This window comes from Rhinopithecus roxellana, chromosome 17 (assembly GCF_007565055.1).
Source record: "Rhinopithecus roxellana isolate Shanxi Qingling chromosome 17, ASM756505v1, whole genome shotgun sequence".
Lineage (NCBI taxonomy): Eukaryota > Metazoa > Chordata > Mammalia > Primates > Cercopithecidae > Rhinopithecus > Rhinopithecus roxellana.
This window is the reverse complement of record NC_044565.1, coordinates 111873893-111897245: the sequence shown is the minus strand read 5'-3', so window position 1 is coordinate 111897245 and position 23353 is coordinate 111873893. Positions and strand designations below refer to the sequence as shown.

Here is a 23353-nt window from a genome sequence, read left to right as displayed (position 1 = left end):
CCTCCTAGTGAAATCAGGAGCAGTGAGGACTGGCTCCATTTTCCAGGTCTCACTCTGCTTCGGAGAGAGGTTGCCCTGGCCTGTGTGGCACAGCCATTAGCCAATCCCAGTGACCTACCACTGGAAGTCAGAGACCAGTTTTTCTCTTGTCAATACCTTGCTTAGCTCACAACCTCATGAAGAAGAAGAAACTGTCCAGTTAGCAGAAGCTAGTTTTGATTCTGGGTGGGGAACAGGTGCAGAAGAGCCACTGGGCCAGGACCAAGTGCTGTATGTCTCCGACAACTGTACTGACCACTGGGCTCGTAACCACCAGTCTGGGTGTTCAAACCTCAGGCCTAAACAAAAGAGCCCAGTGTAGTTCCCAAGAAGGAACAATTGTACATCAGAGCCCTTGGGAATGGTTTTAACCCAGGAATGCTGAACTTGCATGGCTGCTGTTGGGGGGCAGTAAGACGGTGACCAGTGACTGTGGAGAGAGGACGTGCCCCATTCACAAGCCTGTGAAGGCAGACATGCCCGTGGTTATAGGAGGTGGTAGTTCCTATACCTGACACATCCTAAGGTATCCGATGTCACATGCAAACTATGTGAAGAGAGAATGACTAAGAAAATAAAAAATTAAAAAATATACTATTATCATTGTTCTGACAAATTCATAAGTGGCTCTGCTGAGGATACAACATCTGAGGTGGGTGGTGTGCAGGCCATCCATCTGTCTGACTTGAGAAGTGTTGGGGGAGGCCTGGAATCTCACTTGCACACCATCTTGGTGGAAATAGGTGCTGGTGACTCTCCCACATGGGTGCTGGTCTCCTAGCACACCAGGCTCCTAGGCTGGCCTCCAAAGCTCAGAAACCTTCTGAGTCCAATTTAAGAGTGTTACTGCCTTCGCTCATCAGCCCCAGCCTGAAGGTCAGAGTGCTTCTCTAGGCTGTGTCTCTCCACAGAAACCTGCCTTGAGAAAGCGACTTCATGGCCCTCACTTGTTTCTTAAGGAGTCAGGCCAGGACAACGCTGCTAAGATACATTAGTGACTCTGCGGCTTCGCTGAGGTCATTTTCACTGAGGCCATGCTGCTCCGACCCCAGCTCTGCACCCCTGCTCTCAGTGGCAGTGCAGCCTCGTTCATTTTGCTGTGATCAAGTCTTGTTTTAAGGGTCCCGGAGCTCTTGGGGTTTGTAGAATGACTTGTGAGGCTGAGTGCTGGGGCCTGGCTTTGGGTTGTTTGAGAAAATGGGGTTGGAACATTGGCCACAATAGTTACTCTGGTAATCTACAGGGATCTGTGATAACTCGGAGCTTAGAGCCACCAAGAGAAATATTCTCAACACTTCACAGCAGAACTTCACCTCCTCTTGGACTTCTTTCTCTCTTTCTTTCACTCCTGTCTGGAGTCTGTTCCCCCACCACTGTGATAACAATCTCCCCTCACATAGCCAGGCAGTGTGTGGGGCTTAGGAGCCGGTGATGGGCATGAGGCCTTCTGCCTTCATGGCTCTCTACATGCCAGCAGCAGTGTGCGGCCTCCAGAACCTGAACTGCAGAAAACCTGCGAGGTATGACTTGAGCGCTCCGTCTTTAATGGCAAGGAAAGGTGCAAGTGGCTGTTGAGCCCTGGCACATCCCATCTGCCTCCGGTGCAGAGTCAGGGCAGGCTGGTTGTGAAGTTCGTCGGGAAAGGCGTCTCACGGCTGCGTAGTCCTGAGGGAAATACTGCCTGGGGTTGGGGAGGAGCTGGGAGGGAGGTAGGGAAAGGCCTGTGCAGAGACTGGCAGGAGGGCACTGCTGTCAGGAACTAATGGAGGGATGGGGCAGTGGGGCAGTTGGGGGTGCCTGGAGGAGGTGTGCATGGACGGGGTTAATACAGTAGTGCCCCTGTTTCCACAATTTCACTTTCCATGGTTTCAGTTACCCACAGTCACCCATGGTCTGAAAATACTAAGTGGAAATCCAGAAATAAAGAGTTCGTAAGTTTTAAGTTGCAACTGTTCTGAGTAGTGTGATGAAATGTCACAGTGTCCCGCTCCATCCTGCCCCAGATCTGAACTGTCCCTGTGTCCACTGGATCCACACTGCAGACACGGCTCTCCCATTAGTCACTTGGCAGCCATCTCAGTTCCCAGGTCAACTGTTGCGGTACTGCAGTGCTTGTGTTCCACTCCCTCTTACTTGACTTAATTTTTCTATTTTATTATTAGTTATTTAATTTATAAAGTAAACTTGATCATAAGTGTATGTGTATAGGAAAAACGAGGTATGTTTGTGTATACATATACATAAAAATCATGCGTTGTGTTTGATTTGGTACTATATGGGTTCAGGCATCCACCAGGGACCTTGGAACATCCCTCGAGGATGAGGGGGGAACAAATGACTATATGTATGTGTTGTGGCTCCTGATGACCTCCCATCTGCCTCCATGAGCATCTTTAGGGCAGACAGCTCAGCTCTTAGGCCCTTTATAGGGGGTGGGTTGCAGGAACCAGAGCCAGACAAGGCTTGCTTTTTGCTTTTTTACCTAAGTCATTTTGTTGTAACAAGGATTGGGAATCAGTTTTTTCATGCAAGTTATACTTGCTATGAAACAGTTTTTCTTATAATCATGGGACAGACTTTCTTCTCGTTGTCACTATCTTGTAACTGTGATTGGAATTGATGATTCTTTTATTCTCAGTATACCAAAGTCCATGCATGTTTTGGTCTTGCCTCAGAATCTAAAGCTGGAAGGAACAGAGGACCTTTCTGACGTTCTTGTGAGGCAAGGAGATTGAGTTCGCTGTGGAGAAGTCTGGAGGCCCGTCACTTACTCAGCTGCCGGGACATCCCCAGTCTGGGTGGAAGAAGATGCCATGGGCTTCTACCCAGGCTGTAGCCAACTACCAGCGTGCCTGTTTATTTGTAGCTCTTTCCTTCTCTCCGTCACGGTCTGGGAGCCAGCGCCCTGAAACTCTGTGCTTGACTGATGAAACCTTACTGCCCTATGGTGACCATCTAGGAGAGGGGAGGGCAGAGCGGGTGAGGGTACTGCTCTGGATTGAGAAAACCTATATCCATTCTTCGTATCAGTGTATAGTTCTAGTCTCCTAAGTTGATCTGTTATTTTCCAAACTCTACTCTTGTAGAAAATTTTCCAGTGGGCACTGAATGTTGCCCTTGAAGAACTTCATAATCCATGTACATGAAATACACCATATGTACACTTATAAATGTATATAGAATGCTCAAAAATAAAATTCTTAGTAATATAACTGGCAAAATATTTGAGTGTCCACTAGATGAGTATCAGACCTAGTCCTTACCCTTGAGGGGATGCAGTCCTGGTAGTTACCCGGGATACCCACACGTCAATATAAGGCAGAAGACGCCTAAGGGCCAAGATGGTTTGCCTCGGAGGAGAATGGAAGAGAGAGAACACTGGCTGGACATTGAGATTGCAAGATTGGGTCCTGCTTAAATCCCAGGATTCTGCTGGAGGGAGCCGGTAGTGATTCTTGTCCCTTCTGTACATTGCTTCGTGTAGTGTTCTCAGCATCCCTAGGAGGAACTTACTGTTGTGACTCTCATGTTGCAGAGGAGGAAACAGACACCCAAGGTAGAGTAACTTGCATAAGGGCAGCCGGCTGACTGTCAGGGGTGGGCTGAGCCTGGTAATCTGCCTCCAGAGTCTGCTCTCAGCCACTGTGCTCTGTGCTACCTGGGTGGGTCATACAGGCTCAGCAGTGGGTGGAGAGCAGTACTCAGATTTGTCCATCTCCACAGAATGCAGCACACACAAATGTACAAGTTCTTCCCCTAACCTCAGAGAAATAGGGGAATTAACTTTGCTTGCAATTTGAAACAATATTTTTTTGTTGTTTTTGTTTTGTTTGTTTGTTTGTTTTTTTTTTTTTTGAGACGGAGTCTGGCTCTGTCGCCCAGGCTGGAGTGCAGTGGCCGGATCTCGGCTCATTGCAAGCTCCGCCTCCCGGGTACATGCCATTCTCCTGCCTCAGCCTCCCGAGTAGCTGGGACTACAGGCGCCGCCACCTCACCTGGCTAGTTTTTTGTATTTTTAGTAGAGACGGGGTTTCACCGTGTTAGCCAGGATGGTCTCGATCTCCTGACGTCGTGATCCGCCCGTCTCGGCCTCCCAAAGTGCTGGGATTACAGGTGTGAGCCACCGTGCCTGGCCTTGAAACAATATTATAGATGTTGATCCAAGTAGTTCTGTTACTGGCTGGTCCTGGATCTCTGCCAGAACATCCGTCATCATTGAGTGGCTAAATAGAGATCTTGGATATAGGCCAGAAGCAGTGAAGTATATAATCAATTGACAATTGCTCTTGATAATAACTTGCTTCTTAGCCAGAAACTACACAAAACAAAAATAATCCCCTCCCCACAGGAATATGCTTTCCAAATTGTGTCCAAAACATTCCCTGCTCTATTGTACTGAGAGGGTTAGAGACTTAGCTGTCACACCATGGAACTCTAAAAGAGCATGCTTTAGAAAGAGCGGTGGTGCTGCAGGCGAGAATCCACACTCTGTCTTGCTGGGTCTGAAGCTTCCATCACTTTCCCAGGCCAGGTCAGTGCTGGGCTTCTTGCTCTGCTATTCCTGAAAGTAGAACTGGCTAAGCCCATTCCTTCCCTCAGTCAGCCCCACTTCTCTACAGTGGGGTCTGGGCGGGGGCTGAATTACCAGTAAAACTAGAAAGACTGGGACCAAGTGCAGTTGTCCACACCTGTCAATCCTAGTGCTTTGAAAGGAAGAGGCAGGAGGATTGCTTGAAGTCAGGAGTTCGAGACCAGCCTGGGAAAACAGACCCCCATCTTTAAAAAAATGTTTAAAAATTAGCCAGGCATGGAGGTGTGTGTCTGTAATTCCAGCTACTCAGAAGGCTGAGGTGGGATAATCACTTGAGCCCAGGAGTTTGAGGCTGCAGTGAGCTATGATCACACTACTGTATTCCAGCCAGGACAACAGAGTGAGAGCCTATCTCAAAAAAAACTGATGAGTTCAATACCAACTTCTTCAACGAAATCCCCTCCCCTTCCCCTGGCTTCTCCTGTTTCCCTCATTACACGGTTGCTGTGGGCTACGTGTGCTGTGGTCTGAATGTTTGTGTCTAAAATTCCTATGTTGAAATCCCCTAATACATTTGGTATTGAGATGGGGCCTTTGGGAGGTGATTAGGTTATGGGGGCAGATCCCTTGTGAATGGGATTAGTGCTCGCTCTTACAAAAGAGGCCTGAGGAAGCTTGTTCAGCTCCTCTTGCCCTTCTGCCGTGTAAGGATGCCATGAGAAGGCACCACCTGTGGGCAGTGAGCCCCTCAGCAGACACCAGACCTGCTGGCACCTTGATCTTGGACTTGTCAGCCTCTAGAACCATGAACAATAAATCTGTTTATAAATAAGCAGTCTAAGTCTTTTTTTTTTTTTTTTTTTTTTGAGACGGAGTCTGGCTTTGTCGCCCAGGCTGGAGTGCAGTGGCCAGATCTCAGCTCACTGCAAGGTCTGCTTCCCGGGTTTCCGCCATTCTCCTGCCTCAGCCTCCCGAGTAGCTGAGACTACAGGCGCCCACCACCTCGCCCGGCTAGTTTTTGTATTTTTTTTTTAGTAGAGACGGGGTTTCACCGTGTTAGCCAGGATGGTCTCGATCTCCTGACCTCGTGATCTACCCGTCTCAGCCTCCCAAAGTGCTGGGATTACAGGTTTGAGCCACCGTGCCCGGCCTAAGTCATTTTGTTATAGCAGCCCAAATTGACTAAGACAGTGGGTATGCAAGATAAGTTTATTTTATATAAAATACTTTGGAAAGTACGTATTCCAGGACTGGTGTGACGGTTCCATGAAATTATGAGAGACCAGGGATCCTTCCAGCTCATCCTTCTGTTTCAGTGTGGCTGCTGGAGTCCAGCCATCACATCCATAGTCGAAGCAGCAGGATGAAGGACTGGGGGGTAAGAGAACTGCTGCCCCCTGTTAAATCGGTTTCCTGGGGGGTTGATACGAATATTTGCCACCTCAGGATGCCACAAAGGTCCCCACTAGCAAGAAGGCTCCCACCAGATGTGGACTCAACCTGGGACTTTGCAGCCTCCATAACTGTAACAAATTCCTTTGTCAATGACCCAGTTTCAGGTATTCTGTTGTAGGTAACAGAAAACAAACTAATACAAATGGTAATGTGTCCAGCTAAAAATGTGGGTTTTGTTAAGGTTAAAAGAAAATTTGAGGTAGCCAGCAGTATCTGCCTCAGATGCTGAGAAGCCTCCTGAGACAAGAGCACGTACCATGTCCATAAATGAAGTTTTAACATTCTCTGCCAAACAGAACCAGAATTGAAGGGCAGGAGAGTTTGCAAGATAGAATTGTGGGGCCCTAAGAGAGAATCCATCCAAAGGAAGAGGGAACCAGGCATTACAAACTGAATTGAACCCGGAGGACAGATGTCTGAAGGGGGTTTGTAGTTCCCAATAAAGTATGGTACAGCTAGGTGCACTTCCCTGGCTGGACCACCCTATAGTGTATGATCCCCCTGGGGAGCAAGAGGCTGCAGGTAACGCTTTGGTGCCCTAGCAATTCTGCTGTGGTACAACTATAATGGATCACAGGCAGAGTGGGGCGTTGTTCCCCTTCTTAGCACAGGACACGGGGCCATTTCAACACCACAAAGATTTGCAGCATCTGTGGCAACCAGTTTGGTGTCCTGGAGCAAGGAAAGGAACCATTGATGGTGGCTGAAGCCAACCTGCTCAGCACTGAGGCAGCAAGCCATCATCTAGGTCTGCGAGCAGCATTCTCAGTTTTGAGGTTCATTTAAAAATGTTTTTGAGGGGAAGTGGGGATCGTTCATGGTTACCAAAAGAAAAAAAATGAATAAGACCTACTATTTGATAGCTCAATAGGGTGACTATAGTCAATAATAAAAATCATCTATTTTAAAACAGAGAATGTAATTGGAAAGAGTAAATGCCTGAGGGGATGGACCCCCCCCACCCCGTTCTCTGTGATGTGCATGCCTGTGTCAAAACATCTCATGTACCCCTTAAATATATGCGCCTACTATGTACCCACAATTTTAAAAATAATAAAATGAAAAAAAATTGTCTTTATTTTGCCTTCCATTTTTTTTGAGACAGAGTCTCGCTCTGTCGTCCAGACTGGAGTGCAGTGGTGCGATCTTGGCTCACTGTAAGCTCCACTTCCCGGGTTCACGCCATTCTCCTGCCTCAGCCTCCCAAGTAGCTGGGCCCGCCACCACGCCCGGGTATTTTTTTTTTTTTTTTTTTTTTTTTTTTTGTATTTTTAGTAGAGACAGCATTTCACCATGTTAGCCAGGATGGTCTCGATCTCCTGACCTCGTGATCTGCCCACCTCAGCCTCCCAAAGTGCTGGGATTACAGGCCGCCTTCATCTTTGAAGAATAGCTTTACTGGATGTAGAATGCTTGGTTGATAGTTTTTTCCTTTGGCATTTGACTGTCTTCCAATGTCTTCTGGCTTCCATAGTTTCTGAAGAAAGGTCGGCATATGCTCTTACTACTATTCCTTTGTATGTAATTGCTGTTTTTTTTTCTCAGGCTGCTTTCAAGATCTTTTCTATATCTTTGGCTTTCATCGGTTTAACTGTCACATATCTAGGAGTAATTCTCTTTGTGTTTATTTACTTAGGATTTCTTGAGCTTCTTAGATCAGAAAATTAATACAGTGAGTTCTCATGGTAGCCATGTTCTATAAAGTCTCTGCAAGCACAGAATTCGCAAATGCTGAGCCACTGCTCCTAGGTGAGATACAGGGTTAGCTTCCTGTGAGCCTGTGGTCAAAACATTTTCATCAGCTGGTTAACACATAACCTTGTTGTATGTCTGCTCCTATTTAAAGACATTTAATATATCTTACAAATTATAGGCAGTATTTATTAAAACAAAACACTAGCCAAGAAAGGTTTAACATTTTCCTGACCATGGGTAACATGACTGTACATTTATTTGGCTTCTATCCTCACAAGAGTACTGTCCACTAAAAAAAAAAAAAAAAAAAAAAAGTCGTCTCATGAATCCACAAATTTAGCTGCTTTTTCATTCCATCCCATAGCGACATCATACACTGTAGATGTCATAATACTTTAGCATTTTCTAGAATGGCTTCATGTCGTATAGACTGGTGAATTTCCTCCTTTCTATGTACGGTACTGTTGGCTCATTAACTTTGAACTCATAGCTAACAGCACTGTGAAACGTGCCTGAATGAAGCTTATGTAACACACATTTCATCACAGCCTTCTTGCACTTAGCAGTACTTAAATGGGGATCTACCCACCTCAGCCTCCCAAAGTGCTGGGATTACAGGCGTGAGCCACTGCTCCTGGCCTGGACTACTTCATATTACCCCACAGATTTTGGAGTTTCTACTTTTGCATGTATGTGACAACTTTATTGAGGTATTATTCATATAGCATACAATTCACCCATTTAAAGCCAGCACTTCAGCAGTACACTCAGGAGCCACTTCAAACAGTAAAGTCACCAACAAAATGCACCGGAATGGCCGGGCACAGCAACTCACACCTGTCATCCCAACACTTTCGGAGGCCGAGGTGAGCAGATAGCTTCAGCCCGGGAGTTCAAGACCAGCCTGGGCAACACGGCAAAACCCTGTCTCTACAAAAAAATACAAAAACTTGCCAGGTGTGATGTTGTGTGCCTGTGGTCCCAGCTACTCACAGGGCTGAGGCGGAAGAATCATTTGAGCTCAGGAGGTCAAGGCTGCAGTGAGCCATGGTCACACCACTGCACTCCAGCCTGGGTGACAGAGTGAGACCTCATCTCAACAAACAAAAAAACACCAAAATGTGAAAAAGATGGCACTAAAGAGACCCCAAAAGGCCACTTGTTTACAATATGAGAGCTGAGACAAGAAGGCAGAGTGTCTCCCTGTTCAGCCTCAGATGGGAATATGTGTGTTGGGCAACTCAAAGTTCTCGCCACTCTACGCACATTCACAAATAACTGAAATGGCTGTGAGTTGATTTGGGGGTTACAAATTTTAGCAAATAGGTGAATTTGCAAATATGGAACCCATGAATAATGAGGATCAACTATTTTCCACCAAATTTTGGAAGATTTCAGCCATTATTAGTATTTTTTTCTACCTCTTACTACCCTCTCCTGCTGTTCAGTTACATGTATACTGTACTACTTCATTTTTTAAAATTTAATTTAATTTAATTTAATTTTAAGATAGAGTCTCACTCTGTCACTCCAGGCTGGAGTGCAGTGGTGCGATCTCAGCTCATTGCAACCTCCACCTCTTGGGTTCAAGTGATTCTCCTGCATCAATCTCCGGAGTAGCTGGAATTACAGGTGTGTTCTACCATGCTCAGCTAATTTTTCTATTTTTAGTACAGATGGGGTTTCGCCATATTGGTCAGGCTGGTGTCAAACTCCTGAGCTCAAGTGGTCTACCCACCTCGGCCCCCAAAGTTCTGGGATTACAGACGTGAGCCACTGCTCCCGGCCTGGACTACTTCATATTACCCCACAGATCTTGGAGTTTCTATTTCTGCATGTATGTGACAACTTTATTGAGATATTATTCATATAGCATACAACTCACCCATTTAAAGTATATGATTCCGTGGTTTTTAGTATATTCACAGGGTTATGCAACTATCACCAACTATCACCAAAATTTTTTTTTAACTTATCTATGTGATAGAGAAGGGGGTCTCCCTATGTTGCCCAGGCTGGTCTCAATCCTCGTGCTTTCAGCCTCCTGAAATGTGGGGATTCCAGACGTAAGCCACTGTGCCTGGCCACGAAATCAATTTTTTTTCTTTTTTTTTTTTTTGAGACAGAGTCTCACTCTGTTGCCAGTCTGGAGTGCAGTGGCATGATCTCGACTCACTGCCACCTGCACCTCCCAGGTTCAAGCGATTCTCCTGCCTCAGCCTCCCAAGTAGCTGGGACTACAGGCACGTGCCACCATACCCAGCTAATTTTTGTATTTTTCGTAGAGATGGGGTGTCACCCTGTTGGCTAGGATGGTCTTGATCTCTTGAGCTCATGATCCACCCACCTCAGCCTCCCAAAGTGCTGGGATTACAGGTGTGAGCCAATGCCCCCAGCCCCAAATCAATTTTAGAACATGTTCATCCTCCCTACAAGAAACTCTGTATCCCCTGGCCCCCTTCTCCTCATACATAGGCAACCATTAACCTACTTTCTGTCTCTAGAGATTTGCCTCATGTGGACATTTCATTAAATGGAATCATAAAACGATATGTGATATTTTGTGGCTGGCTTCTTTCACATAGCATAATGTTTTCAAGATTCATCCATGTTGTAGCACGTTTGGGTACTTCATTCCTTCTTATGACCATTGTATGGTGCTGTAGTTTGGATAGAGATTGTTTGGCCCCACTGTGTCTCATGTTGAAATTTGTTTTTTTGTTTTATTTTATCTTTCGAAAAGACTTTTATTTATTTATTTTTATTATACTTTAAGTTCTAGGGTACATGTGCACAACGTGCAGGTTTGTTATATGTGTATACATGTGCCATGTTGGTGTGCTGCACCCATTAATTCGTCATTTACATCAGGTATATCTCTTAATGCTATCCCTCCCCCTCCCCCCACAATAGGACCGGTGTGTGATGTTCCCCTTCCTGTGCCCAAGTGTTCTCAATGTTCAGTTCCCACCTATGAGTGAGAACATGCGGTGTTTGGTTTTTTGCCCTTGCAATAGTTTGCTGAGAATGATGGTTTCCACCTTCACCCATGTCCCTACAAAGGACATGAACTCATCCTTTTCTTATGGCTGCAGGGTATTCCATGGTGTATATGTGCTACATTTTCTTAATCCAGTCTATCATTGATGGGCATTTGGGTTGGTTCCAAGTGTTTGCTATTGTGAATAGTGCTGAAATAAACATACATGTGCATGTGTCTTTATAGCAGCATGATTTATAATCCTTTGGGTATATCCCCAGTAATGGGATGGCTGGGTCAAATGGTATTTCTAGTTCTAGATCCTTGAGGAACTGCCACACTGTCTTCCACAATGGTTGAACTAGTTTACAGTCCCACCAACACTGTAAAAGTGTCCCTATTTCTCCACATCCTCTCCAGCACCTGTTGTTTCCTGACTTTTTAATGATCACCATTCTAACTGGTGTGAGATGGGATCTCATTGTGATTTTGATTTGCATTTCTCTGATGGCCAGTGATGATGAGCATTTTTTCATGTGTCTGTTGGCTGCAAAAATGTCTTCTTTTGAGAAGTGTCTCAAAAGAGAAATTTCAACATGAGGTACCCCTCATCTCAGAGGGGTACTCGGCCGTGTGGGGTGTCAGTCTGCCCCTAGTGGGGGGTGCCTCCCAGTTAGGCTACTCGGGGGTCAGGGACCCACTTGAGGAGGCAGTCTGTCCGTTCTCAGATCTCAAACTCTGTGCTGGAAGAACCAGTACTGTCTTCAAAGCTGTCAGTCAGGGACATTTAAGTCTGCAGAGGTTTCTGTTGCCTTTTGTTCAGCTATGCCCTGCCCCCAGAGGTGGAGTCTACAGAGGCAGGCAGGCCTCCTTCTTTTTTTTTTTTTTTTTTTTTTTTTTGAGGCGGAGTCTCGCTCTGTCGCCCAGACTGGAGTGCAGTGGCCAGATCTCAGCTCACTGCAAGCTCCGCCTCCCGGGTTTACGCCATTCTCCTGCCTCAGCCTCCTGAGTAGCTGGGACTACAGGCGCCCGCCACCTCGCCCAGCTAGTTTTTGTATTTTTAATAGAGACGGGGTTTCACCGTGTTAGCCAGGATGGTTTCTATCTCCTGACCTCGTAATCCGCCCGTCTCCGCCTCCCAAAGTGCTGGGATTACAGGCTTGAGCCACCGCGCCCGGCCACTAGGTACTCTTTTTTTTTTTGGTGACGGAGTCTCGCTCTGTCGCCCAGGCTGGAGTGCAGTGGCCGGATCTCAGCTCACTGCAAGCTCCGCTTCCCGGGCTCACGCCATTCTCTTGCCTCAGCCTCCCGAGTAGCTGGGACTACAGACGCCTGCCACCTCGCCCGGCTAGTTTTTTTGTAGTTTTTAGTAGAGACAGGGTTTCACCGTGTTAGCCAGGATGGTCTTGATCTCCTGACCTTGTGATCCGCCCGTCTCGGCCTCCCAAAGTGCTGGGATTACAGGCTTGAGCCACCGCGCCGGGCCACTAGGTACTCTTAAAAGTGCCTAGCAGTGCAGTGCTGGACCAGCCTTTGTATGCCTCCGCTGCCTCATCACCAGACAGGAGTAATCATCCCTGCCTTGCTTGCTTCACAGGCCTAATGTGGACTGGAGTGCTTTGGAGAAAGTTGAAACTGTACAGGTATCAAAGAATGTCTTCTAGAAGAGCTGCTCCCGTAATTCTGTAGACGTATTATGCTTTTTCTTAATCCCCTGCTGAAGCAAATCAGAAGTTCATTGCTTCCTACTAAAATTTGCTACACATTGTTTTTTCTGTAAGACCAAGATCCCAGGATCCAAGACCCTCTGATTCAAGATCAAAGTCCTGTGTCTCAGCAATGATTCTGTTTATTAAGCAGAGCAGAGACTGTCTGCTTGGCGGCACGTCATGTGTGCTGGATGCACTGTGGACGTCTGACTAGGCACAAAGTGCTCCCCTTTGGGATGAACTGTCCCCGGAACTCTTCTCCTTGGATTCTTCCAACAGTCCTGAGTTCATTGAATTTTATATTTTCCATAAAAATGACTTATGGAATAAAAGGTTGTGATTTTTCCTTTGTATATCTTTGTAAGATTTCCCACACGAGTAAATCCTCAAATCAGCGGGGAAAAACCTTTATCAGATTAAATGGAACAATATCGTATTTGTGTCTCTCTGGTGGAACTGCCAGCAGTGACTCTGTCAATGGGTTGACATCTCAACACTCTGTTCATTCTAGACTCAACGTCTCTTCTCATTTATGGCATCCCCCCCACATCTCTGCTGTGACAATTCAGACTTTGTGCGGAGTGGCACTGGGCAGTGACGGTCGCACTTCCAATGAACATAAACGTCCTTTGTTCCGTCGGGATGGTGGCTGGAAAGTTTCCTTCGGAGGCGCTGCTAAACAAGCTGATTTTATTTCCCTAGGAAGGAAATAGAACAGTCTCCCAGATTTCCCTGCTTTTCAGAAGGCTTGGGGGCAAGTTGTTCAAGGTGTTCTAATCCCAAGTTCACAGCAGCCTTTCCAAACAGAATTTATGCATTTATGTATTTATTTTGAGGCAGGGTCCTGCCCTGTCACCCAGGCTGGAGTGCAGTGGCACAATCATCGCTCACTGCAGCCTCAGCCTCCGGGGCTCAAGCAGTCCTCCCACCTCAGCCTCCTGAGTAGCTACGACTACAGGCGTGTGCCATCATGCCAGGCTAATATTTTAATTTTTTGTAGACATGGGGTTTTGTTTTGCCATGTTGCCCAGGCTGGTCTCAAACTCCTGGGCTCAAGCAATCCACCCTCCTCGGCCTCCTAAAGTGCTGGGGTTACAGTTGTGAGCCACTGTGCCCAGCCAAAATCTTTTTGTTACCATCAGAGATAGTTTTCCCTGAATGAGGATGAGCAGGATTCATTTACAACTGGGTTCCTCAAGTGAGATATAATGACACTTCCTCAGAAATAAAAATATTGCAGGGCCAGGCGCGGTGGCTCACGCCTATAATCCCAGCACTTTGAGAGGCTGAAGCAGCAGGTGGATCATCTAAGATCAGGAGTTCGAGACCAGCCTGACCAACATGGTGAAACCCTGTCTCTACTAAAAATACAAAATTTAGCCTGGCATGGTGGTGGGCGCCTGTAATCCCAGCTACCTGCGGGACTGAGGCAGGAGAATCACTTGAACCCAGGATGTGGAGGTTGCGGTAAGATGAGACCGTGCCACTGCACTCCAGCCTGGGTAACAGAGTGAGCTTCTGTCTCAAAAAAAAAAAAAAAAAAAAAAAAAATTCAGAACCAGAAAACGGACTGTCCTAGAAGAGAAAGGTGAAGGAACAGAGCTGACCTCCCTCTTCTAGCTGAAGGAGAAATCAGGAGGAAAGACAGTGAGAATCTCATGGCGCCCAGAGGAAATGTGGCCACTGTGGAAGAGGAATCGCATCTGCTGAGGCTGAGCCACTCGGCTACCCAGTGGGTGTCTCTGGCAAAACACATGAGAGCCTCTACTTTCTGTCAAAATGGAAGCCCAGTTAGGGGAATCATGTGTCTCCCTGTTCTTACAGATAAATGAAAGTACTGAATCAATGACATTGCCTTAAAAGATTCCCTCTGGGCCGGGCGCGGTGGCTCAAGCCTGTAATCCCCGCACTTTGGGAGGCCGAGACGGGCGGATCACGAGGTCAGGAGATCGAGACCATCCTGGCTAACCCGGTGAAACCCCGTCTCTACTAAAAAAATACAAAAAGTAGCCGGGCGAAGTGGCGGGCGCCTGTAGTCCCAGCTACTCAGGAGGCTGAGGCAGGAGAATGGCATAAACCCGGGAGGCGGAGCTTGCAGTGAGCTGAGATCTGGCCACCGCACTCCAGCCCGGGAGACAGAGCAAGACTCCTTCTCAAAAAAAAAAAAAAAAAGATTCCCTCTGGTCTCAGTCATCTCCTATCAAAAATAGGGATGGGTGTTGTATGCTGTGAGTCTAGCCAGGTGACAGGAACCTGTGATTTGAACAGAGAATTAACTGTAAAATTATGAGTTAATGGGTGCAGCACACGAACATGGCACATGCATACATATGTAACAGACCTGCACGTTGTGCACATGTACCCTAGAACATAAAGCATAATAATAATAAAAAAGACTTGTTACAGGTATAGAGTTTTTGACCACCGAAAGGACAAAACGGGAAGTCTAAGGTATCAGGGAAGTAGCAGTGGCTGGAAGCAAGCACCACCTCTAGGGCTGGGAAACTCAGAAAGATTTAGAGACTTTGAACAGCTACAACTCTGATCCCGCAGCTCCGCTGGTGCTGGTGTCTTCAAGGAGCACAATGAGGAGGGCTCTGCGAGTGTCGGGAAATCTGTAAACGGCTGCGGCGGGAAGGAACTGACAATGCCAGGGTGAGGAAGTGTTGCAAGGGCACGCTCTCGGGGTGGGAAGCAGACAGGAAGGGTCCAGTCCCTTTTCCTCCTGCCCCACAGCTTCCCTCAAATGCCTCTTGGGATAGCCTAACAGGGAGTGTCCGGCAAGGCAGAAGTATGGTTTGCAGGGCCAGACCCCGCATTGCCCAGTGGAGAAGAGTAGGTGGGTTTGGAGCTGAGAGACCGTGACTTAATAGCTGGCACCAGGGAGGTCCCATCTGTAAGGCTGTCCACCCGCTCTGGGCTTCTAGGACTCCTCCTGCTTTTTACTGTTTTTGAAACAGTATTTACTTATATTTGTTTACCTTTGTGCTGCTATGACAGCATACCTGAGGCTGAGTCATTTATAATAAATGGAAATGTATTTCTCACGGTTCTGGAGGCAGGTAGGTCCAAGCAGCTTTGGTATCTGGTGAGGGTCTGGTCTGTGTTTCCATGACGATGTCTTGAATGCTGCATCTTCCAGAGGGGAGGAACACTTATCTTCTCACGCAGATTTGGGCCCACTATGCTGTTCTCCGCTAAAGGAAATCAGAGTTTGTTGGAAGGGTGTCAACACAAGATGTCAGGACACCCAGGAAGTAAGGTAAGCCTGGAACATGCTGCTGGTGTTAGAAAGAAGGGGAGCTCTCTCCTTGTCTCAGGTAATGTTGGAAAGGGATGCGAAGAAGCCACAGATAGAAGACTCCCATTGCTAGAGTGAATTGCAGACTCTGCATGGAAAAATAATTATGATCATTGGTATAAACTGAGCCATGGGTTCATGAAGCTATTTTTTTTTTCTTTTTTTGAGACAGAGTCTTCCTCTGTCCCCCAGGCTGAAGTGCAGTGGCGCAGTCTCGGCTCACTGCAAACTCCGCCTCCCAGGTTCCCGCCATTCTCCTGCCTCAGCGTCCCGAGTAGCTGGGACTATAGGCGCCGCCACCACGCCCGGGTAATTTTTGTATTTTTAGTAGAGACGGGGTTTCACCATGTTAGCCAGGATGGTCTCGATCTCCTGACCTCGTGATCCGCCCACGTCGGCCTCCCAAAGTGCTGGGATTATAGGCGTGAGCCACGGCACCCGGTCGATGGGGGATAGTTTCTTAAAGAAACTCACAGCGAATCTTCCCAGCAGAGCTGGCTGTCGGCGAGGGCCTGCAGCTGCCATTGTGGCAGGCATGGGAGGTGGGGCCAGGCTGCATGCTGAGGATGGCTGAGGGGGAAGGAGGCTTTTTTCCCTCCTGTTTTTTTAAAATTGTACATCGATAATTTATAGTTGTATAAATTGTTAGAGTACAAAGTGATGGTATGACTTATGATTCTTTTTTTAGAGTGTGGGGGTCTTGCTGGGTTACCCAGGCTGGATTTCAGTGCCACGATCATAGCTCACTGCAGCCTCAAACTCCTGGCCTTAAGCTATCCTCTTGCCTCAGCCTCTCAAGTAGCTGGGAGTATAGGCATGTGCCACTGCACCTGGCTAATTTTTTATGCTTTTTTTTTTTTAGAGATAGGGTCTTGCTATGTTGCCCAGGCTGGTCTCCAACTTCTGGCTTCAAGTGATCCTCCCGCTTCAGCCCCTCAAAGTGCCAGGATTACAGGCATGAGCCTCCGTTCCCATCCATGATTTATGATTCTTGATGGTACCAAATTGAGCTACTAAACTAGTCGACCCGGAGTTGCCCTGCCTCGGGGCTGCCTGTGATGTGGGATGACAAAGCCTCCTTGTTTAGGACACTGGAATTAGGTTTCCTGTTGCTCACGGCTGCAGACATCCCAACAGATATGCAAGGAGACCACCTCCAGCTCACCAAATCCACCCCCTCTCCTTTCTTTTCAATAATCAGTGTGCATTTGCTATTTCGTGCACGCTGTGTTCCCTACCCCCGCCTGCTTCTGCTTAGGTGGAGTGAGCCTCCTCTCAGCCAATTACTGGAAACTTCTGCCAAGGAGCATCTTGGAGCCTCTCTCACCCCAGTTCTCACCAAATACAGGCACTTCCTCGGAGAGGACAGCAGAGGGCGCAGATTTAGCTTCTGTCCTGCAAATGAAGGTTCCAAACGGCAAGTCACCAGCAGGCACGAAGCAGTCGCACTGGAAATGGGGTGCCTCCATCGCCTGGGGCTGTGGGCTGCCATCCCTTGCCAAGCACTGGCTCTGCCACCAGCTCCGGTGACATGGGCAAGTCACTTCCTGTAGCCCTGGCCCCCAGCTCCTCATGTGTAAACACTGGGGTTGAATGGGCCTCTTCCAACTGGCTGGGTTTCATCTGTTGGCTGAGAACAGTGGTCCCAGTGTGCCAGCCAAGAGCCAGCCTTTCACACCCAGACTCAGCCTCAGGGACTGCAGGGGCCAGCTCCCCCAGAGTGGCCCCGGACAATGATGTCACCTCTGTGAATCAACACCCACACAGAAAGGACCCAATCCTTTCAGCCTCTCAGACTCTCAAACTGTAACGAAACGGCTGGGGGTTTTTTGTTTTGTTTTTGTTTGTTTGTTTGTTTGTTTGTTTGTGACAGAGTCTTGCTCCATTGTCCAGGCTGGAGTGCAATGGCACGATCTCGGCTCACTGCAACCCCTGCCTTCCGGGCTCAAACGATTCTCTTGCCTGAGCCTCCTGGGTAACTGGGATTACAGGCTCCCGCAACCTTGACTGGCTAGTTTTTGTATTTTTAATAGAGACGGAGTTTCACCATGTTAGCCAGGCTGGTCTTGAACTCCTGACCTCAAGTGATCCTCCTGCCTCGGCCTCCCAAGGTGCTGGGGTTACAGGTGTGAGCCACCACGCCCGGCCTGAAATCGTTATTTGAAAGGATACGAGAAGTGGCGTAATCACAGAACCAGACCAAACCGAGCCTACTCTGTTGATAAGAGAATGTCAAGTTACCTTGTAGATATAACCGAGCCAAAACTGCAAGTCGTGTAGTCTGGGCACGGTAGAAAAAGCTTTGACCTCTAACAGCACCGGAACCAGTGATTTCTTCCTGCGGAACCAACAGGACTGGGACATGACCAGAACCTGAACGGCTGGAACCCTTTTAAAAGCAAGGGGTCCGTGGGCCTGGAAGATCTGGGGCTAAAATCTGCTTCAACATACCTTACCATAAATGGTTAAATTTGAAGCCCTCCAATCAGACCCTGCCAAGCCAACATTCCTAAATACTTTCCTTTGCCCTCTGACCCCTTAAAAAGCACCCCACACCCCAAATTGGACAGATACATTTGAGCTGTGCTTCCTGTCTCCTTGCTGGTCTGCCTCACAATGAAGCTTTTCTTTTCTCAAAGCTGGTACAGGAGTGTTGGCTTCTGTGCGGTCAGGCAGCAAGCCCATTTGCTCGGTAATAGCTGGAGTGAGAGTACTGAGACAGAGTAGAGATAAGACTTGGCTTCAGCTCAGCCCCACTGCAGCATTCCCACGGATCACAGAACCCACACCACTACTCCACGCATGCCATAATGTTTAACCATGCCGTTTACTTAAAGAGCTCTGGCCAGGAGCAGTGGCTCACATGTGTAATGCTAGCATTTTGGGAGGCCAAGGCAGGCAGATCGCTTGAGTCCATAAGTTTTAGACCCGCTTGGGCAACATAACAAAACCCTGTGTCTCCAAAAAAATACAAAAATTAGCTGAGCGTAGTGACAAACACATGTAGTCCCAGCTACGCAGGTGTCCGAGGTGGGAGGATCACTTGAGCCCAGGGAGGTCAAGTCTGCAGTGAGTCATGATGGTGCCACTGCACTCCAGCCTGGGCAATACAGCAAGACCCTATCTCAAAAAAAAAAAAAATTCCAGGAACTGGCCTTAGGAGATAACCAAGGTTGCACAGTGTCCCCATCCCAGGAAGGAATTCTGAACAATTGATTTAAAGCTTTGTTGCTGCCAGCCAGACCACCAGGTGGCCCATTATTGTTAATGGGTCATGGTTATCCTGACCATGATAACCATGGCAATCAAATATGCTGACCTGCACACCCTACCCCTTATGAAGTCTGCCCGGCTCAGCCTGCTCGCCCTACCCCGATGTCAACTCCTACGCTTTGTCTAATGAAAACATCTCTACTGGCTCTTTTTGGAGAGTCAGTCAGGAAATTCTCTCTCTCTCCCTCTCTCTCTCTGTCTCTCTTTGTCTCTTCCTGTCACTCTCTCTGCCTTTCTCTGTGTTTCTGTCTCTGTCTCTGTCCTTCTGTCTCTCTCTCTTTGTCTCTCTCTGTCTCTCTGTCTCTTTCTCTGTCTCTGTCCTTCTGTCTCTTTCTGTCTCTGTCTTTCTGTCACTCTCTCTTTCTGTCTCTGTCTCTCACTCTCTCTGTCTCTCTGTCTCTTTGTCTGTCTCTGTCTCTCTGTCTCTCGCTCTCTGTCTCTCTCTCTGTCTCTCTGTCACTCTCTCTGTCTCTCTCTGTCTCTCTGTCTCTCTGTCTCTCCTCTCTAGTGCTGCCTCCTTATGACCAAGCGTAAGCTCTAATGAAGCCTCGTCTGGGAAAACTGGTTTGGCCTCATGTCAATTTCTCTTGCATGGAGAGCCCAACAACCCGTGGTGGGTAATCATTCCTTCTCTAATTATTTGCCCAGCACATACCAAGCAGGCCCTGTCAGTGGGAGTCCTGCCTGCACTCCTCCCGGGGCGTATGCTGTCCGCTCAGCTAGCCCAGACAGGTGTCCTTGGGGCTCCCCGCCAGGCAGGCACTGACCTCCTGCGGTCCAGCTGCCTTCTGCTCTCAGGGATGCCCCAGCCAGATCTCAGCCCAGCAATCCCGGGTTTCCAGCCTGCCGCTCCGCCCTGGGCTGCCTCCCACCGCCCGCTTCTTCCCGATTGTTCACACATGACATTGACAGGGACCGTCTCTGTTACGGGTTGAATGTCTGTGTTCCCCCTAAAGGAAACGAGAATATTTCACCCCAAAATATACCTCTTTGGCTTATTTTGAGATGGCTCTTCAGAGAGGCTGCAAACACAAGAAGGGTTTTGAAAAGCTGCCTTTTGTGAGGGAGAGGTGCACCTGGAGAGAAAATCTACATTAGAGAAATCAACGCCCAGGCTTTCTCTGAGGTCCCTGTAAGCAAGTGGGGTGTGGGGTGAGGGGGTTGGGGCATCTCCAAGGATCACAGGAATTTAATCAACTGAAGCAATCAGCCTGTTTTTGGGGGGTTTTGTTTTGTTTTGTTTGTTGTATTTTTGAGACAGAGTCTCGCTCTTTCACCCAGGCTGGAGTACGAGGCTGGAGCCGGGTGTGATCTTGGCTCGCTGCAACCTCCACCTCCCGGGTTCAAGGAACTCTCCTGCCTCAGCGTCCGGAGTAGCTGGGACTACAGGCTCGCGCCACCACGCCCGGCTAATTTTTGCATTTTTTGGTAGAGACAGGGTTTCACCATGTTGACCAGGCTGGTCTTCAACTCCTGACCTCAGGTGATCCACCCACCTTCGCCTCCCAAAATGCTGAATTACAGGCATGAACCACCACGCCCAGCCTATCAGCCTGTTTTACAGGCTCCTGCACTGCACCCTGTTTCTTCCAAGCCCTGTTTAGAATGCAGTCACCCACTTGGTTCAAACCAGCTCCCAGCAGACCCTAGCAACTTACAGATGAACTCAAGTGACCTTTCTTGTTACTGCGCCTGGACCTCTGGGATCCCTCCTCCACACGCGAGGACGCATCCTCTCCCCTCCCTCGCCCTGTGAAACCCTCCTGTCACTCTCCCTCAGGGAACACTGCCTTGGAGCATACGCCCAGGGTCCTCCCTACTTGGGCCAGGTAATAAAACTTTTATTGATCAAAACCTGCATCCTCATGGAGAGTCATTTGTTACTCGCCAGGCAAACAAACCTGGTTTTGGGGGTAATGCCTCCCTTATCTGAATCTAGGAAAGATCAACTCAGGAAAAAAAAAAACTAAAGTCTGATGCTTTTAACGGTCTCAGAGAGAATCTTTTTACCAAAGGCCACCATCTATTCTTTTTTTTTTTTTTTAGTAGAGACGGGGTTTCTCCATGTTGGTCAGGCTGGTCTCGAACTCCTGACCTCAGGTGATCCACCCACCTCAGCCTCCCAAAGTGCTGGGATTACAGGTGTGAGCCACCACTCCTGGCCCATCTATTCTTTCTGAGGGCAGCTCTGAGATTACCTGGGATACTTTATTTATTTATTTATTTATTTATTTATTTATTTATTTATTTTCTTTTTTGAGACAGGGTCTTGCTCTGTTGCCCAGGCTGGAGGGCAGTAGTGCAATGAAAGCTCACTGCAGCCTCAAACTCCCAGGCTCTAAGGATCCTCCCACCTCAGCCTGCCGAGTAGCTGGAACTACAGGTTGCACACCACCATGCCCAGCTAATTTTTAAAAATTATTTTCAGACATGGAATCTCACTATGTTGCCAGGGCTGGTCTCAAACTCCTGGGCTCAAGCGATTCTCCTGCCTCGGCCTCCCAAAGTGCGGGATTACAGGCATTAGCCACAATGCCCAGCTGAGGGATATTTTCGTCTGAACCGCAAGACAGCCTTCGTTAGGCACACTTTCCCGTAACCTGTGTCTCCACCTCTGTAACCTCAGGATGATGTAAAAACTTCAGTAGCTTGACTCCTCCTTTGAGTCTTATATTTTGTATGTGTCTCTTGTGTTCATATTCACATCAATAAATTTGTACATCCACACCAAAAAACATTATATTCCTTTTTTTCTTTTTTTTTTTTTCCTCCTGCCTCAACCTCCCTAGTAGCTAGGATTACACACCCAGTTACTTTTTGTATTTATAGTAAAGATGGGGTTTCACCATGTTGGCCAGACTGGTCTTGAACTCCTGACCTCAAGTGATCTGCCCTCCTCGGCCTCCCAAAGTGTTGGGATTACAGGCGGGAGCCACAACACCCAACCCTTTTTTCCTACTGATCTGTCTTTTGTTACAGAGTTGTCCCAGCTAGGAACTTATGAGGTTTGAAAAAATAAATTATACATTTTTTTCTCCCCTTCACGTGCAAATTCCTATGTTGATGCCCTCACCACCAGTGTGACTATATTGGGAGATAGGGCTTATAAGGAAGCAGTCAGGGTTAAACGAGGTGAAGTCATGAGGGTAGGATCCTGCTTTGCAGGCTGAGTGACCTTGTAAGGAGACACCACGGATGGGCACGGTGGCTCACGCCTTTATTCCAATACTTCGGGAGGCCAAGGGAGGATGATCGCTTGAGTCCAGGAGTTTGAGACAAGCCTGGGCAACATGCTGAAACTTCATCTCTACTAAAAAGTACACAGATTAGCTGGGTGTGGTGGCATGCACCTGTAACCCCAGCTACTCGGGAGTCTGAGGCATGAGTATCGCTTGAACCCGGAGGCAGTGGCTGCAGTGAGCTGAGATCGCATCACTGTGTCTGAGGTGTGTTAACCAGAGCAATTCCATCTTGACTAAGAGCTGGGTAAGATGAGGTGGAACCCTACTGGGCTGCTTTCCCAGGCAGTTAAGCCATTCCAAGTCACAGGATGAGATAGGAGGTCCTCACAAGATACAGGTCATAAAGACCTTGCCAATAAAATAGTTTGCAGTGAAGAAGCTGGCTGAATCCTACCAACACCAAGATAGCCACAAGAGTGACAGTCGTCCCCACTGCTACACTCCCACCAGCGCCATGACAGTTTACTAGATGCCATGGCAACATCAGGAAGTCACCCTATATGATCTAATAAAGATAGGCATGAATAATCCACCCCTTGTTTAGCACATCATCAAGAAATAACCATAAAAATAGGCAACCAGCAGCCCTCGGGGGATGGAGTAGCCATTCTTTTATTCCTTTTTTTTTTTTTTTTTTTTTTTTTTGAGGTGGAGTCTCGCTCTGTTGCCCGGGCTGGAGTGCAGTGGCCGGATCTCAGCTCACTGCAAGCTCCGCCTTCTGGGTTCACGCCATTCTCCTGCCTCAGCCTCCCGAGTAGCTGGGACTACAGGCGCCCGCCACCTCTCCCGGCTAGTTTTTTGTATTTTTTAGTAGAGATGGGGTTTCACCAGGTTAGCCAGGATGGTCTCGATCTCCTGACCTTGTGATCTGCTCGTCTCGGCCTCCCAAAGTGCTGGGATTACAGGCTTGTGCCACCGCGCCCGGCCTCTTTTATTCCTTTACTTTCTTTTTCTTTTCTTTTTTTTTTTTTTTTTTTTGAGACAGAGTCTTGGAGTCTTGCTGTCACCCAGGCTGGAGTGCAGTGGCGCCATCTCAGCTCACTGGAAGCTCCACCTCCCGGGTTCACGCCATTCTCCTGCCTCAGCCTCCTGAGTAGCTGGGACTACAGGCGCCACCACGCCCGGCTA

At 48.0% G+C, this 23353-nt stretch overlaps 1 protein-coding gene across 1 annotated transcript in view; it reads left to right on the top strand.

Annotated features, from left to right (window-relative positions):
• The window catches only part of NCAPH (non-SMC condensin I complex subunit H), a 37876-nt gene extending 34616 nt beyond the window's left edge, over window positions 1–3260 (top strand). Inside the window, exon 19 of the mRNA XM_030920533.1 lies at window positions 2715–3260. Within this exon, the coding sequence (XP_030776393.1) occupies window positions 2715–2774 (60 nt within the window). The 3' untranslated portion in view covers window positions 2775–3260. The remainder of the gene's footprint in view (window positions 1–2714) is intronic.
• The last annotated feature ends 20093 nt before the right edge of the window (window positions 3261–23353 follow it).